The sequence below is a fragment of the Staurois parvus genome, unplaced genomic scaffold (genome assembly GCF_062004578.1).
Source record: "Staurois parvus isolate SC_StPar_1 unplaced genomic scaffold, SC_StPar_1.0 ptg000354l, whole genome shotgun sequence".
Lineage (NCBI taxonomy): Eukaryota > Metazoa > Chordata > Amphibia > Anura > Ranidae > Staurois > Staurois parvus.
Window position 1 is genome coordinate 5,129,677 of NW_028318150.1, and position 18,558 is coordinate 5,148,234.

The window sequence follows — 18,558 nt, forward strand, 5'->3', positions numbered from 1 at the left end:
CAAAGCACACATCAAAAAGCACCCAGAAATGATTTCAGACAAAGCACTGGAGAGTACTGGACTTGCCAGCAATGAGTCACAATCTCAATCCAATAGAGCACCCATGGAGAGATCTCAAAACGGAAGTTGGGAAATGGATCCCTTCCAGTCTGAGAGACCTGGAGTAGTTGGCGAAAGAAGAGTGGTCCAAAATTCCAGTACAGAGATGTAAGAAACTCATTGATGGTTACAGGAAGTGATTGATTTCAGTTATTTTTTTCAAGGGGTGTGCTACCAAATATTAAATTGAGGGTGCCAAAAATTTTGTACAGTCCATTTCTGTAGTTTTGCATGGAATGTGTAGGATTTGGCTTTTTGTTTCTCCATTTTTTGTGTCATACCAATACAAACAAAACAAACATGAGAATGCCGAAACATTTGTAATTGCAACAATTTTCTGGGCAAAGTGGTGCATTGGCTGATAGAAATGCAGGGCTGCAAATAAACCTATTCCTATCTTCCTGTTGTGAGCTGGCAACACACTACCTCTGCTGCACCGAAATTCCAAGCAGCTTTGTCAACTTTACCTAACCTTCCCCTTGCTGGACTACAAAACACCCATGTCCCCCATCTACTAATCTCCATAGCTGGGAAGGGGGGGGAGGATTCTATGGTCACACAGGGAAGAACTCAGACTTACTCGGATTACAAAACTGCTTGGGATTTCAGTGAAGCAAACGTGTTGTCAGCTCATTACAGGAAGTTACAGGAACACGCTGGATTTATGGCAGAATCAACAGGTATTTTATCAATACTTGCAGCTTTTTTAAAGAGACAAAACAGAGAAATATAAATGTATTCAGAGATGTAGTAAATATTTTTTTTTCTTTTCTTTTTTTATTTTACCCAGACATAGACTTTACATGTAACTATACAAGATACAATATGTGAAACTCTATGCCCAAAGCTCTTTCTGAGTAGCAGCATGCTGTGATGTACTGTACATTATATTTTGAGTCTGTTCCTATATGTCACTGCTGTATGAATGTGACATGTAAGTTTGTTTTTTTTTCTCAGGTTTACTTTGTTTAATATACTTTTATTTTTAGAGAAGATCTGGAATTAATTGCAAGGGTTCTGAATATCATGTGAATCTTCACATTGCATGGAAGGAACTGATCCTAATGGCTCAATGCAAAGGCAAGGTTCAGGAAGGTAAGCATCTACTTTGTTCTTCGAGTTAGATTGAGTACAACAGGAGAATGTATTGTTTCATAAATCTAGTCCTCTTCCTCATCTTGGACATTTTCAAAATTTTATTTACCTAATAGCCTTAATGGTTCCACTGGTTATATAGTTTTCTTTGTAGAGAGTCAGCTTGCTATATCATTAGGCTAATAAAATGAAAGTTTAGCTCTGTGTTATAAGTGCATTCCTGTTGTTATAATGCTTCTTCTGATGCCTTAGCCTTACAATGGGATTGTAATTGTACCATGTACATTATCTCCAGGATTATACCTTGTATGATTGGAATGAAGTCGAATGAGTGGGTCAAGTGGGCATCATGAGACTGGATATCTACTTACTGCTCACAGAAGTACTGCTCATCTCTGCTCTCATTCTGTGATTGCAATTTCCTGCTCCTTCCTTTCAGGCTAAAAAGGAAATCCTAGTGCTGGTTATATACAGGTCATTTTCTCCAGTAATGACAAAAATCTGCTAATTGCCATTTCTGATTACTTTCAGCTGCCTCAGATTCTTGCATCTATTTGCATCTATTTTTACTGTACCATACTTGTGCAGTGAAAAGAATCTTTTCGATTTACCAGTCTAAACCTTTCAGGTATTTTACTGTTGGCCAATAGTTCATAGAGTATGCTGGGAAAAAATCTATCTGAGGTTGGAGCTACAGGTTTTTAACCCTTTCAAACATTTGATAGATTTAATTTGCTAACCATGCCCTGCCTGATTGTTACAAAAATTGTTTTAATTATCTTTGCATCAAAGAAAGTATTTTTAATTGACAGTCTAAAACTGGCCATACATTCATTTTTTTTGTTTAACCAGTGAATTGAACTAAAAAAAAACAAAATTAGCTGTTTCCTCCACCCTCACATTTGATGTGGATGAAGGAAACCTTCCTGCTGGGCTATTGAAGGACTATACTTAGCTGCCTATAGTCAGCGGAACTGATTATTATTATTATTATACAGGATTTACATAGCACCAGCAGTTTGCGCAATGCTTTACAAAATGAAGGTAGACATTACAGTTACAATACAATTTGGTACAAGAGGAAACAGAGGGCCCTGCTCATTAGAGCTTACAATCTAGGATCATTCGGGATAAACCTGACAGGCTAGTTGTACTCAAGTCAACCGATTATGCTGCTGCTGAACTGGCCAAATTTAGAGGCCATGTATGGTCAACTTTACTCTTCTCCCTTTTTACATTTTGTAATGTTCAGTTGTCCTTGAAGTGGTTGTAAAAGCTGAAGGTTTTTTTTTTACCTTCCAGCACTCTATGCATGAAGATAAAGAAAGTGTGCAGCTCCCACAGCTCCTCTTATACTTACCTTAGCCCAATCTTGATCCAGCACTATGCATGGGAGCCTCAGCATAGTGGCTTCCACTGCTGTCAATCACAGTCAATGAGAAGAGAACAGGGGTGGGGCTGAGCCATGCTCTGTGTGTCTTATTGACATAAAGAGTGGGGCTCGGGAGTGAGGAGCCAGGAGTGCTGGCAGGTTACTCAAAATGATCAGGATTGGGGCTACTCTGTGCAGAACCATTGCACAGAGCAGGTAAGTATAACATGTATGTTATTTTTTTTTAAAATGTAGACTTTAGTATCACTTTAAATCACATACTCAACTGCTTAGTTAATCAAATGTGGCCCTGCTGTGATGTGCAGATATGTGCCAGGTCCTTCACCACTATCTTCTTCTCAGATGTCATTGAGAGCCAAATGTCTCTCCTAGGTTTTGGTAGCTCCAGTGATGTGCTGCCAGGCCCACCCTTTTGTTTCATCCATTGTATGGAAGCCAATGCCTCCCGGGATATGTGCTGTGCATATCCCAGGAGGCACCAGGACATGTCATTCTTGGCTAGGAGAAAATGGAAGACAAGTGCTTGCCAAAAACATTAATAATTAAAAAAAAGAGGGGTTTTCATGTTGCTGTGGCAAGGGAGTGGATTAAAGGGGAGCAATGTTATCTGTTTATGAAGGTCCACTTTAAGATAAGGGTGCACTGATGGAGAATGCAAGTGAACAACACTAAGCAGACCTTCCCCTATGAATTCAGGCTGCACTTTAACAAGAGCAGAATTTGGATTATTACAGATGTCCATTGGTTCTTTTTAAAACTTGCTTGTTAAAAAGCCAGGGAACCTGATCTTGTACCACAGTGCAAAACAGATAGGCAATGTCAACACAAAATAATGTTTTTTTTTCTGCATGTTCCCCTAGCTTTGAGGACAATTCAATAATGGTTACTGTATGTGATATTTGTGTCTTTTGTTTATTTTTTTTTTTAATATCACATGCTATAATAAAAAAGTCCTTTCATCAAAGTAAAATATCAAATTTACGGTAAATAGCACAAAGTTCAGAAATATGGGAGGTAGATACTGCAGAAAAAAAAACACATAAATCATTAAAGTCAGTTCACTAAAAGAAAAACTCAGCAAGTTATTTATATCATAGTACAGGCAGTAAGGTTAAAGTTTACAATGTATCAGTGTGGAAATGTTCTACCCTGAGCTCACAAATGTAAATAATTTGTATCATTGCACCAGAGGGAGATGGTTCTGTGAATGAAGACAGGCTAGAAATTTTACAAAGTTTTACAATATTTCTGGGTGCCTTCATTTACAGAACAAGCTTCCTCTGGAACAATGTTAGGCCCCCTTTGACACAGGTGAACTGATCAGGTCCACCTGTCAGTTTTTCAGGCGGACCTGATCAGATGGTCCATGTATCTCTATTGACCAGTGGGTGTAAACGGACTTGTCTTTTTCCACCCACCTACCTCTTATCCAATCTGGTTTGCTAAAAAAAAACATGAAAGGGGATCTTTTTCCCTCTATTTAGGTGGTCCATTTACGCCCGGCCACCCGTAGAGCAGAGTGGGCTGTGTCTGTGTCCACTCTGCATAAACATGGGTCTGTCATCTGCCCAGTATGCTCTGTTCAGGGGGGATCAGTGGACAGATCCCCTGCTGACCAAACGGTTCCCCCCCCCTATGTGACAATGTCAAAAGTATTGCTAATTGTAGGTGCTAAATATTGCAAAACATATATATGTAATGTATTTGTTCAGTAACATATGTTTTTCGTGAATTGACTTGAATTGAGAAAAACACTGCAGGAGCTATTTTAACGCAAACATTCATGCTGTATTTATCTTTTGGTGACTCGACCCCAGTATACTGTATATTTCTTCTTTCCTAATTAAACCATTTTTCTTTTAGAGGCTTTGGATATCCTTATTCTCTCAATGGATCAAGCTGATCTTAATCAAGACCACATCCCATTGTTATTTTTCATTTCTGAATCAGTTCTCTATAGAATATGTTTTGATGCAACTGAGAAACCACACCTGTATTCCATTGAAATCAAGCTTTCAAAGGTATATATCTCTCCATAATCCTAATCAAATTAATATTGGGGAGATCAAAGTAATATAAACCAACCCAATATTATACTTTTCTTGTTTAAGAAAATATTCCAATACAGTTACTTCTATTTTTATTCATATTTTTAGCACACCTAGAACATGCTGCTGCATCTGTATCCATCTCTATAGGCTGCCTGCACTTAGCTCAGGGGAGATGGAGACACAATAATAAATGCAGTCTGCATGCAGAACAGGTGTCTACGCCCATCTGAATGAAGTTTTAAATGTTTCCGTATCACCCCCAGCAACCACCCTATAGGTAAATATATACTTACCTGTTCTCTTGCCTCCAAGATCTAAGTATTAGACTGTGGGCTGGAAGGGGGTTCTGATGGTGCTGGGGAGAAGGACATTTAAAGGTACATTTAAAAGTACAGTTATCCTTTATGCTCACTTAGGTCTTATTCTCATGGGGCGTACTAATAAGTATGCCTGTAGAGGCCTGCGTTTACCCGCAGGGGGATGCGCAGGTGTTCTGTGCATTCCCATGTAGGCAGGGCCATTGATGACAATTGGGATGCAGCAGTTGCATGGATACAGCTGATACTTCCAATTTGATATCCGCATGGGTGCGTGTCCCCAAACTCACATAGTGTGCATTTAGTGGCACACAACTGCATGTTCCTTCACCCACATGGATATCAGATTGGTAGCAGCGACTGTGTCCATACGGACACTGTGTCCCAGTTGACACAAACGGGACTGCCTGCATTAGGATGCACAGAACATGCCTGCTTCCCTGTGTAGGTAAGCATAGCCCTCCACGGGCATACGCCATATGAACAAGGCCTTACACTGCTTCCTAGTTTCCTTGTTTTACGGGATTAAAATATATTTTTGTATGATTTCAGGTGAACTTGTGATATTTAATTCCAGTGTGTCATTTGTTTGATTCATAATAATTCCTAGATCAAAATAACTTTGTAAAGATTGTATTTTTTGTGACAATTTACATATTAAGCTTTTAGGTAATCTCTATTAAATGTGCATTAACCTTTTATTCTACCAACAGCTTGGACTTGTGTCATTTTTAAGGCTTTATTCATTTCATCTCCTTGGGAAACTGCAACATTTTGAAGAACAAAAGGATAGGCTGTGCCTATATTTAAAAGGTTTGTTTCTCAAGAAAAATGCATTTTTATGTAATCAAAAGTAAAAAATGTTAATGTTTTTTCACTGTGTGACTTATGGGGTTATGATCAGTTTAATGTACACTGTATTAGTAATGTGTAAGTCTTTATTTTTATATGGTCCTATATTACAGAAATGCTCTACAGATGTTTCTACTTTCATTTAAAAAAGAGTCTTGGCAACTTTCTACCTAGAGATTTTGTTGAAAGATGCATTATTGGGACTGGACAATGTTACGCACACCGGTTGCTCATTCCCTGTCAAATGCTATCCGAATGTTTGCTTTAGTTATAAAGTGCATTCACTGCACTTGTGTTCACCAGATCAAATCTGTTTTGCCACAGTCATTCCTCAATGAGCAATCCAGTGCTTTATCCCTCAGCCCCAAGCTGTCTTTTTGCATGCTAGCTCACATTCCTGTGCAATCCCTACTTCAAATGAAATGCACTGCAAATGAGGATTTAAGCTCTAAAATCCTCATTTCAATTTGGTAGCAGTTGCCCCTGAACCCATTAACAAATCTAAGCAGGCAAATATTTTTGCTAGGGTAGATAGCTAAGAGCCATTCTAACACCCCCAACTATTCTTTCGAAATCCTGCCTAGTTAATTGAATCAATACAAAGGTGTCTATGCATAAAAAAATAAACACTGGATGTGTTCATGAGTCACACAGGCATCACAAATCTTCACCATAAGTGTTTAATACTTCCTAGGCTTGCCAGCAACATCTAGTGGCAATGATGCGTTATTTTTGCTGATTGAGGTATTTCAGGAAAAATACCATATTATTGCCACTAGATAGTGCTTGACGATCCTAGGATATAAATGTATTAAGCAAACTACAGTGAAGATTTGTGTCACCTGTGTGAATGACTGACATATTTGTATTTTTTTATACACAGACCCCAAATTCTGAGTTTTAAAACTCTTGAAAGTGCATGTCCAAGACCACATTTTATTTTGTTGTTTTAGACAGAGCGGAGAAGGTTTAGAACTTCAGAGCTTTGTTAGAGTTTTCCTAGCTTTCTTTTTTTTATTATTTAAATATTTTTGTAAATTTTCAAAATTGCAAATTTATACAGACAAACCACAAAAAGATAAACACATAAAACAACCACAGATTTGCTTGTCATAATATCTGATTGTTACCAAAATCCCCCCCCCCCAACACCCAACCACATACCCCCTCCAGCCCCCCAAAATCTCCGCTCTGCATCTTTCCCACTCCCTCTGGAGATCCCAATTCAAAATCACATCCACATTATTTCTCTATTACTCTCCCATATACCCCAGGACTAATTCTGACTCCTTAAAATCCTCGCACCTTTTCCACTTTACACGAATACTCTCCATCGTATCTTCACTCAAGTGGTAAAGTTCTTCTAATCTATATATCTGGTCCACCCTATTTATCCAATCCTTTATGTTTTGTACCTCCTGTTTCTTCCAAAACTTGGGTATCAATCCCTTTGCTGCATTCAGATAGTACAATAAACTCAAGATCTTTTCAAAACTTCTCTCTTTTGTATAACCTTCAACCGATTGTATCCAAATCCCTCATTAGTCACCAAAATGAACCCCTAAGTGCAACCCCCATAATCCAGTCCATCAACATTTGCTTCCATCACATAGTAACTAGTTAAATAATTTAACTGTGGCATCCAGCTGTTCGACCACAAAGGGGGTTGCAAGTAGATAGAGCTCTTAGATTGAGTTCAGCATTGGGGATCTTTTGGTTCTGAGGCTCCGCTGATGCCTCGTATAAGGAATAATTTCCACTTTAGGGGGGTGAGGGAGAGAGAGAGAGGACCGAGCCGGTGTGTGTTCCTGTATGTCGGCCGGCATCTCTCTCCCTCTGACACTCCTCCTCTGCCACCGGTCACGGAGCCTGGCTTCCTCCAGGCTCCGGCTTTCAGGACTCACTGCTTCCTCACGCTCCTCTGGATCTGCCCGCTCGACCGCATCCCCCTTTCACCGAGGTCTGCGGGAGACAGACCAGACAGCCCAGGAGCCACAGCGGGTGCCGTCCTCGATCGCCGTGCTTACTTGGCGGGATGCTGGAGGAGCTGGGTGCCGTGAGATCTCACCTTGATCTCCCGATCAGCGCCATGCCCAGGCTCCCTGACCCCTTTCCTAGCTTTCTGTCCCAGTGACAACTGTTTTTACCAAACAGGAAGTAAGGGAAAATCTTAAACAGGAATACAGACAGAAGAAAAAAATTCTTACAGGGGTTCCATTTTTTCCATTTATTCCCTACTCTATTGTTGATGAAAGTTGCTGTTGGAGAGTTCCTCCCTCTTCCTGTCTGTAAGATCTCTCTAATGAAGCCCTGTATAGACGTAAATGCCTAAACGTTCTTCCACACGCTATCCAAAACCAAGAAAAAAGTTTTGTATTGGCATTCATTTTATATAAAACTTTTCCATTTATTTGGCATAATAAGTTATAGGTTCTATGCACACAGTCTTAAAAAACTCCACTTCTATAGTCTTGTGTTTTGCCTGTAGAAGCAGCTCAGTGTTATCCTATGTGTCCATGCACATTAGAACATTTAGAGGCATATTTTAAGCTCAGCATTTATAGGCAGAAAAAAACCCTTCTGATTTGCATTTTTGATTGGAGTTTTCTGGCATAAAAAACGCTAAACACTCCTAAACATGTGTACAGAACCACTCTACTGTATATGTACGTTTTTTTCTCTGCCAAGAGAACTGGCATTTTTTAAGCCGTGTTCATGGTGCCATGATGTGTATGTTTGGAGGATTCCAGCTCATCCCCTTTAATACCAAAACAATAAAGAGCCTATATATATATATACTGTATGTATATATATATATATATATATATATATAAAATACACAGACATACACAATATATATGTGTGCACTGTTGCTTCGCCAGCTGTGCACTTTAACTACTGTTGCCACCTGTTTACAGTTCGAGTCAGTGATTTGGTTGACACCTGCCATGTAACCACTCTGAAACCAGAGGGTGACAGTACACACATGGGTCCCTCTGGGCTCTGATTGACAGCCCTGTGTCTCCTATGCTGTGTTGTGATATGAGAAAAAAGCGGTTTGCTGTTCACAAAGCAGAGATAACTTGTCTGTGGATGGACTAGATATTTTTAATAATGCTGGAGAGCCTTTTACACTTAGTTGCTTTGATAACAGAAAACTGTTTCCTTTAGGATCTTTTCAAACAATAGATTGTTCTTTTATGTTTTGCCCTAGACTTTTGATTTATTAAAGAAGAATTCCAGGCAAATTTATTCTCTTACTATGCAGTAGGGCTGTGCCCGCACTGCATGTGTTCAATGCTCGTTTTTGTCTTGGAAAGCAAAGATATATTTACTTAATCCGCCAATCTTCTGAGTGCAAGAATGGTCCCTGCCACTCTTGCCCCCCCGCACACTAGTGGTCTTGTTAATGAGCTGTTCCTGATGTTATCACGGCCATAGACCAGCTCTGGATGTGAGGACAGCAGGAACATGATTCTTTTTTAAATCGCACCTGCAGTGCATCGGACATATTTGAACAGGCACCATAGAGAACAATGTTATTTCACATGTCATGTGGATTGGATGCGGTTCAAACAACATCCAATCTGCATATATGTAGGTATTTTTTGAATTAAAGTACAATTTTCTTTTTACAGCTTTGCCCACATGTGAAGCCTCATATGAATCATATCCAAATATTCTCTTGTCTGTGCACATAATGTTAAAGGTTGGAGAAGCCATTTGTAACTTACAGCTTGACCTGGAAACAAAGGTGAGATTTTCATATAGCATTTCTACAAGAAATAAGATTTCTTCTTAATCTGCTGTATGCAGTTCCATATCCTTTAGCAGCAATTGCCCAGATATACTAGTGCATTTTTTAATCAACTGCTTCCTGTTTATGAAAATTTTGCAAAGTGATAGTTTTTAAAATCATCCTTGCAAGTTTCACAGTAGCTTTTCATCGCTGAATATGTCATCTATGCATGCTAATCTTGTGCACTCAAATAAAATGATATATTTGAAGAGCCATTATATTTGAATGGTCACATTCCAGCATTGGCCGTTTCTGGAACTAGTAAAGCATGACTATACATAGGTTCTTGAACATTTCATTTTAAGATGGAATTCCTTTAACCATTTTACTAATTATTTTCATATGAAAGCCATCAAATCATAATACTAATCCACCTTCCATACATCAATTCTATCAAATGATTAATTTTGATCTGCCTAAATATAATTTAATCTATAAAGGTCAGGCTTGTCCTAAAAAGTTCACAAAATCTTAGATTCCTTCTGGGGTGATATTCCACTTTCTCAATCACTATCATAGGTCTCCACAGAATAAGATGGTTCCTACACCACTGCTGTGGTGGCTGTGGGCTCTCTATCTCTCCTGATGACTATGGGGGGGGGGGGGGCGACGTAAGTATGACTAGATGTGTGTATGCGTGTATGTGTATTTTTTTTTTTAACTCAACTTGTTCATATCATGGACACAGCTAAAGCACTGTCTAAATATGGGCTCTGCATAGTGCTAATATTTTTTGCCGTTCTTTCTGTGTACAATTTATTCTGTCACTCCATTATTGGGCCTACTGATTCTGAAGCAAAGTATCATAATGACAACAAGGCTGTTAGCATTTTCAGTTCAACAATGGCAGCCTACATGTTTATTTCTCATTGCAGATTTCCTTTACTGTAAGGATGTAAGATACTCATGATCTTGTTATAGTATGTTGCAGTAAAATTGAGACACCTTACACAATTTTCCCTGGAAACCCATTAAGGTACACATGACCAGTAGTAATTCCTAGAGTCGACAATTGGGTTATACTGCTGTCTTTTGGTGGCGCTCGACACTGGCAAATAAAAAAAGCTGTTGGCCAGCCAGATATAACCTCTCCACACTGCCATTATGCTTTAGTTTTTTTGCTAGTGTTCTAGGAGGAAGGACTTCTTTTCTCTGCTGAGAAATGCTTTATCATTTATGTGAGTCTTTCTTTTTAATTTTGATCCTGTCAAGATATTAATTATTATGCTGCTCAGCTGAGCTCCTTTTGCAACAATCTGTATTGGCTAATCCTTGATGTTGCCTTGGAAGCTGTACCTAGACTCTGTTGGACCAAAGACTGCAGCTGTTTGTGGTGCTTCCCAGTCACTGTGTCCTGTGTTAGTTCAAGGGTGATTTGAGACCATACCTTTTTTGAAGTCCCCCTGGCTCCTTCTGGTGCAGCCACCTCTTTAGCCTTATCATGGGAGAGGTTCCCTACAGCTATGCTAGATTTTGTGGGCAAAAATTACAGCTTTGATTGCTGACTCAGAACTCAGAGGCTGTAAGCATACATCTATGCCTTTACCCCCAGAGTCCTACTATTCATGTAGTTGTAGCTGTCTCTGAGACTTCTGCTGCAGATGCTTTGTTAGATGAGGAATCTAATAAACCCACCTTGAATGAGTTTGTTCCTGAATAGCCACAATCAACTAATATTGCTCCCAAACATAAAGATACCATATCGGTTCCTACTGATGCCTCGTACTCCGGTATTTGTATAATCAGATAACGGGATGATCTGCTGCTTCGAGCGTGCATCTCTCTGCCTTTGGAGCTCATTGAGACTTTTACCTGGCAGACTTTAGATGGATCCTGAACTGTGGGAAATCATGTCTGATTCTATTACATTGCTAGGAACCGATGAACATACTTTTGAAACAGTCTTGTTAGCTTAAAGCTGATATCCAGGTTTTTCCATCTTACACTCTCGCTGACTGGCTCTTAGCCATTCTTAGGTAGCTTTGTATTCTGTGAATGAATGCAAAGCTTCCTTTGATTGTCTTTGGCAGAGAGGCATGCTAAAGACATCACAATCTCTGCCTCAGCCAATCAGAGGAAGCTTTGTATTCATTCACAGAATACAAAGCTGCCTATGAATGGCTGAGCGCTGCTCAGCTTGACTCTGTTTTGTTCTGGGTGTGAGATAGGAAGTCTTTGTTTCACAGCTGGAACCCAGTACTGTATCTGAAGCTACATACAGCGCATACAACACTTAGAGCCAATGCAGCAGTTAGCAAAGGAAATAGTTTGTTTGGACCAGCTTGGTCCAAATTAATTATTTAAAGTGACAGGAGACATGGAGATCAGCTTTAACTCCTTTCCAAAACATGACAGTGAAACATTTTCAAGGAGTGTGGACATCCAGTTTCTTTCTGTGGATAACAATCTGGTTGCATCCGCAAAACTATAATGTTTCTGTCATGGTGGTTTTTGTCGCTGACCCTGTCGTCTTCTGGGTTAGGGCTCAGTTCAGGATTTTTGTCTTTAAAAGATTGTTGCTCTAAGGAAGAATCCAGGTTCCTATTGGGATTATGGATTCTTGAGATTTTGTTAGTTGTTACGTCACTGGACCCTTTTTTGACTTGTCCAATTTGATCCAGGTTCAGTTGACCATGTCACAGCTGTGCCTTAGATCAATCTTAAGGGGTCACTGGGATTATCGTGATGGAAGTGGAATCTATCCTGTCTGGGGTAAAGTTCATGTTCTAGTGATTCCATGGTACGCATTCCTTGGGTTAAAAAAAACTGGCAGGCAATTTTCTCAGCAGACAACATCTGCTCCCCAAGAAAGTAGTCTCTCTGTTCACAGCTTTTCCAGAACATACAGTGGGGAAAAAAAAGTATTTAGTCAGCCACCAATTGTGCAAGTTCTTCCACTTAGAAAGATGAGAGAGGCCTGTAATTGGCATCATAGGTAGACCTCAACTATGAGAGACAAAATGAGAAAAAAAATCCAGACAATCACATTGGCTGATTTGGAAAGAATTTATTTGCAAATTATGGTGGAAAATAAGTATTTGGTTACCTACAAACAAGCAAGATTTCTGGCCCTCACAGACCTGTACCTTCTTCTTTAAGAGGCTCCTCTGTCCTGCACTCATTACCTGTATCAATGGCACCTGTTTGAGGTTGCGGACAGGTGTCTTTTATACTGATAACAAGTTCAAACAGTCACACTCCAAACTCCACTATGGTGAAGACCATAGAGCTGTCAAAGGACACCAGAAACAAAATTGTAGACCTGCACCAGGCTGGGAAGATTGAATCTGCAATAGGAAAGCAGCTTGGTGTGAACAAATCAACTGTGGGAGTTGAGTTCTACCTATGATGCCAATTACAGACCTCTCTCATCTTTTTAAGTGGGAAAACTTGCACAATTGGTGGCTGACTAAATACTTTTTTTCCCCACTGTACATCTGCAATGGAGAAAGCTGGACATGGACTTATTAGCATCTCAGGCTAATCTAGACAATCAACAGTTTTGTTTCCAGGATACAGAACTAGACAGCAGACACAGCTGATGCCCTGATAGCACCATGGGGTCAATATAACCTGATTTATGCATTTCCTTCACTGAAATGTCTGCCTTATCTATTTCGTGAGCTCAATAATTCCATTCAGCCTCATAGCTCTGGAGAGGACTCCTTGAGTATGGTATGTTGATGTTGTTTTTATGTTGGCCCATGCTAGTTTTCTTATCTCAAGTACCAATCTCCCATCCTTTCTCTCAGCGACTGGCTTGATGACCTGACTGCTAGAACCCAAGTTCTGTGAGATCAGGCATTTTGTATTTTATAATTCCACCCATCTTCTTTTCACAAGTTTATCATCTAATGTGAGATGCTTACTGTATTTCACTGGTGTGTTTCTCTCCTTGCATCCATTTTTAGTGGGTCGTGCTTTTATTTCTTCCATTTAGGTTACAGGTACATTTGAAGCTATTATACTATCTAGCTATTATACTATCTAGGTAGGATGTCTGCACTGTCTATTCTTTTTCATTGTCCTCCTGCAATTAATTTACTGATTCATACTTCACTACTAGAGGTCACGCACATTGCTTCCCCTGTTAGTGTTACTAAGATTATTATTATGATATTATTATACAGTATTTATATAGCGCCAAAGGGTTTGCTCAGCGCTGTACAATAGCAAGGGGGACAGAACATGAGACAAGACAGAAACAATATAAAACACGAGGGGTTCGAGGGCCCTGCTCTTCCGAGCTTACAATCTAGGAGGGAGGGGAAAGTGGTACAGGAGGAAATGACTGTGGGGAATGAAGTGGTGGGAGGAGTGGAGGAGGTCAGCTGTTAGGTGAGGGTGGGGTAGGCTTCCCTGAAGAGGTGGGTCTTCAGGGTGCGCCTGAAGGTGATGAGGGTAGGTGAAAGTCTGATGGATTGGGGTAGGGAATTCTGCAGTATTCTGCTCCGCCACTCTGCCATTGGACTCTTGATAGTCGACGACTATCAAGAGTCCAATGGCAGAGTGGCGGAGCAGAAGCAGCTTCAATTGAAGGCCATACACAGGCCTAGGTTTAAAAGTCCCTCACAGTTAATTCCAATAACGAACTCTACTCCTCCGTGCAATCTACTTACGAGACCCTGGGCAGGTCTGGGTCCAATTTGTGGTAGAGACTGGTTTTGTTCAGCCATGCTTGAGCGAGTAATAACAGGTCTGTGCTGCCCTTTGGTGTCTGGCTTAATGCGCACAACACTGAACGTCCCAGCGTTTGTCAACGATTTGCCGTTAAGTGATGCAAACCCGCTGAACCACGTTCATGAGGAGCCGGTACAGGGGGCCATGAATCAGTATGGACCTGGCAGCAGCGTGAGCAGACGACAGAGGCACATGGCGCAGGGTGGCGGTGTAGGCAGCATTATTCTGAAGCCATACACAGGCCTAGGTTAAAAAGCAGAAGCCGTCAGCAGCGTGAGCAGACAACAGAGACACATGGCGCAGGGTGGCGGTGGATGCAGCAGTATTCGGAAGCCAAACACAGGCCTCGGTTAAAAAGCGGAAGCCGTCAGCAGCGTGAGCAGACGACAGAGGCACATGGCGCAGGGTGGCGGTGGAGGCAGCAGCAATGGAAGGCCATACAGCACCCTATCACAAAATGGAACCCACCAACAGTGTAAGGAGACCTGAAAGTGGCACATGGCAGAGTCTGGCGATGAAGTCAGCAGCAATGGGAGGCTGTACAGGGACCCATGACACACTCTGGACCTGGCAGCAGCAAGAGGAGGCGGTACAGGGGCCCATGGCAGAGTGGCGAAGCGTAAGCAGCTTAAATTGAAGGCCATACAGAGGCCTATGTTAAAAAGTCCCCCCAGCAGCAGCGTGGGGAGACGACTATTAGTCGTCTCCCCACGCTGCTGCTGGGGGGACTTTTTAACATAGGCCTCTGTATGGCCTTCAATTTTAGCTGCTTACGCTCCGCCACTCTGCCATGGGCCCCTGTACCGCCTCCTCATGCTGCTGCCAGGCCCGTAATCTGCCATGGGCCCCCGTACCGACTCCTCATGCTGCTGCCAGGCCCGTAATCTGTCATGGGCCCCTGTACCGCCTCCTCATGCTGCTGCCAGGTCCAGAGTGTGTCATGGGTCCCTGTACGGCCTCCCATTGCTGCTGTCTCCATCGCCACACTCTGCCATGTGCCACTTTCAGGTCTCCTCACACTGCTGGTGGGTTCCATTTTGTCATAGGGTGCTGTATGGCCTCCCATTGCTGCTGCCTCCACCGCCACCCTGCGCCATGTGCCTCTCGTCTGCTCACGCTGCTGACGGCTTCCGCTTTTTAACCGAGGCCTGTGTTTGGCTTCCGAATACTGCTGCATCCACCGCTACCCTGCGCCATGTGCCTCTGTCGTCTGCTAACGCTGCTGACGGCTTCCGCTTTTTAAACTAGTCCTGTGTATGTCTTCCGAATACTGCTGCCTCCACCGCCACCCTGCGCCATGTGTCTCTGTCGTCTGCTCACGCTGCTGACGGCTTCCGCTTTTTAACCTAGGCCTGTGTATGACTTCCGAAATACTGCTGCCTCCACCGCCACCCTGCGCCATGTGCCTCTGTCGTCTGCTCACGCTGCTGACGGCTTCCGCTTTTTAACCTAGGCCTGTGTATGTCTTCCGAATACTGCTGCCTCCACCGCCACCCTGCGCCATGTGCCACTTTCAGGTCTCCTTACACTGTTGGTGGGTTCCATTTTGTGATAGGGTGCTGTATGGCCTTCCATTGCTGCTGCCTCCACCGCCACCCTGCGCCATGTGCCTCTGTCGTCTGCTCACGCTGCTGATGGCTTCCGCTTTTTAACCGAGGCCTGTGTTTGGCTTCCGAATACTGCTGCATCCACCGCCACCCTGCGCCATGTGTCTCTGTCGTCTGCTCACGCTGCTGACGGCTTCCGCTTTTTAACCTAGGCCTGTGTATGGCTTCCGAATACTGCTGCCTCCACCGCCACCCTGCGCCATGTGCCTCTGTCGTCTGCTCACGCTGCTGACGGCTTCCGCTTTTTAACCGAGGCCTGTGTTTGGCTTCCGAATACTGCTGCATCCACCGCCCACTGCTGCTGCCAGGCCCGTAATCGGGCTATTAGTCGTCTCCCCACGCTGCTGCTGGGGGGACTTTTTAACATAGGCCTCTGTATGGCCTTCAATTTTAGCTGCTTACGCTCCGCCACTCTGCCATGGGCCCCTGTACCGCCTCCTCATGCTGCTGCCAGGCCCGTAATCTGCCATGGGCCCCCGTACCGACTCCTCATGCTGCTGCCAGGCCCGTAATCTGTCATGGGCCCCTGTACCGCCTCCTCATGCTGCTGCCAGGTCCAGAGTGTGTCATGGGTCCCTGTATGGCCTCCCATTGCTGCTGTCTCCATCGCCACACTCTGCCATGTGCCACTTTCAGGTCTCCTCACACTGCTGGTGGGTTTTGTCATAGGGTGCTGTATGGCCTCCCATTGCTGCTGCCTCCACCGCCACACTGTGGCTCCACACTCTGGTTTTGGCCCCGTGACTGCCCAAATGAGTGAAGTGTGCGGTGATTCTAAGATCGACGGCACTCATCTGCATGTCATACTGACTGACAGTATTAGTTCTCTTCCCCAGCAGACTCCAAGGGCATTTAAATTAAAGGTACAGTGTTCTGCACTAATATAAAGGCTCTCTGAAGCCTAGAAACACCCTTTTTATAAGTTAAATTCGCAGCGAATATATTCGCCTCGAATCGAATTTATTCCGCGAATTCGGCGAATCAGCCGAATCGAATTTTTGAATAATACGCTCATCTCTAATGTAGAGGATGGGGCGGGGGGAAGACCAGGATCTCTGTTTTGGACAGGTTAAGTTTGAGGAAATGGAGCGACATCCAGTCTGATATGCCGTTCAGGAGGTGGGCGATGCAGGTGGAGAGTGAGGGGGTGAAGTGGGGGGTGGAGAGGTAAATTTGTGTGTCGTCAGCATATAGGTGGTAATTGAAGCCGTGGGAGTGTATTAGTTTGCCAAGGGAGGAGGTGTAGATGGAGAAGAGGAGGGGTCCGAGGACAGAGCCTTGGGGGACTCTGACAGACAGGTGGAGGGAGGGGGAGGTGGCAGTGTTATAGGTGACGCTGAAGGAGCGTTGGAAAAGGTAGGAGGAGAACCAGGAGAGAGCAGCGTCCCTGATGCCAAGGGAGTGCAGTTTAGTAAGGAGGAGAGGGTGGTCGACAGTGTCAAAGGGTGCGGAGAGGTCAAGGAGCAGGAGGACAGAATAGTGGCCATTAGCTTTAGCGCTTAGTAGGTCGTTGGTGATTTTAAGTAGGGCGGTTTCGGTGGAGTGCAGGGGACGGAAGCCAGACTGTAGAGGGTCAAGGAGGTTGTTATCAGTGAGGTGGGCGCTTAGGCGATTGTAGGCCAGGCGCTTAAGGAGCTTGGAAGTGAATGGCAGCAGGCAGATGGGTCTAAGGTTGTTAAGGTCAGTGGGGTCAAAGGAGGCTTTTTGAGTATGGGGGTGATGTGCGCGTGCTTTAGGGGGGAGGGGAAAGTGCCAGTGGAGAGGGGAGATTGAAGATGTGGGTGAGGGAGTGAATAATGGAGGGGGGGGGGGGGTGACTGGAGGACCTGTGAGGGGATAGGGTCCAGGGGGCAGCTGGTGAGGCGGGCTTCAATGAAGACCTTAGAGACCTCCTCAGGGGTAGTTTGGCTGAAGGAGAGGAGTGTAGGATGGTGATAGTGTGCGGGGGGTTAGGCATAGCGGGGGGTAGTGCGGCTATGAGGTTGGAGGAGGGGAGGGTAGAGGGGTTGTAGGAGGGCGGGACACTGGGTGGAGAGGTAGATTGTGAGTTGACAATGTCCTTACGGATTGCGTCAATCTTGTTTTGTAAATGATTGGCAATCTCGTGGGTGGTGAATGAGGTGCTGAGTGGAGGTGGAGGGGGAGACAGCAGGAATTTGAAAGTGGAGAAGAGCCAACGAGGACAGGTGGAGAGGGTGTTGATAAGGGTTACGAAATAGGCTTGCTTGGCGGCGTGGAGGGAAGTGGTGTAGGTGAGGAAGGCAGCTTTGTAGAGGAAGAATGCGCGAGGGGATCTGGTTTTGCGCCATAAGCGCTCCAGCGCGCAACTGCGTCGTTTGAGACTTTTTGTACGGTCGTTTTGCCAGGGTTGAAGCGGTCGGGGTCTGGTGTTACACGTGGTTAGGGGTGCCAGGGAGTTGAGGGCAGCCGACAGTGAGTTGTTGTACGCAGTAGTGGCCAGGTCAGGGCATGACAGAGGGAGGATACTGTCATACAGACGGTCAGCTGCCGGGTGGAGATGGGTCGGGTTCAGATTGCGGAGGTTGCGGGTGATGGTTAGACGCTTTGGGGGGGGGGAGTTAAGGGAGGGGGAGATGGAGAATGTGATGAGGTGGTGGTCAGAGAGGGGGAAGGGGGTGTTAGTGAAGTCTTGGAGGGTGCAGAG

The 18,558-nt window shown here is 43.7% G+C and overlaps 1 protein-coding gene across 1 annotated transcript in view; it reads left to right on the top strand.

Moving 5' to 3' along the window:
• TMEM232 (transmembrane protein 232) overlaps nucleotides 1–18,558 on the top strand; it is a 314,394-nt gene that overhangs the window by 78,900 nt on the left and 216,936 nt on the right. The window contains exons 4-7 of the mRNA XM_089684744.1: nucleotides 1,089–1,194; nucleotides 4,451–4,608; nucleotides 5,669–5,768; nucleotides 9,446–9,560. Coding sequence (XP_089540870.1) covers nucleotides 1,089–1,194; nucleotides 4,451–4,608; nucleotides 5,669–5,768; nucleotides 9,446–9,560 — 479 coding nt within the window. The remainder of the gene's footprint in view (nucleotides 1–1,088; nucleotides 1,195–4,450; nucleotides 4,609–5,668; nucleotides 5,769–9,445; nucleotides 9,561–18,558) is intronic.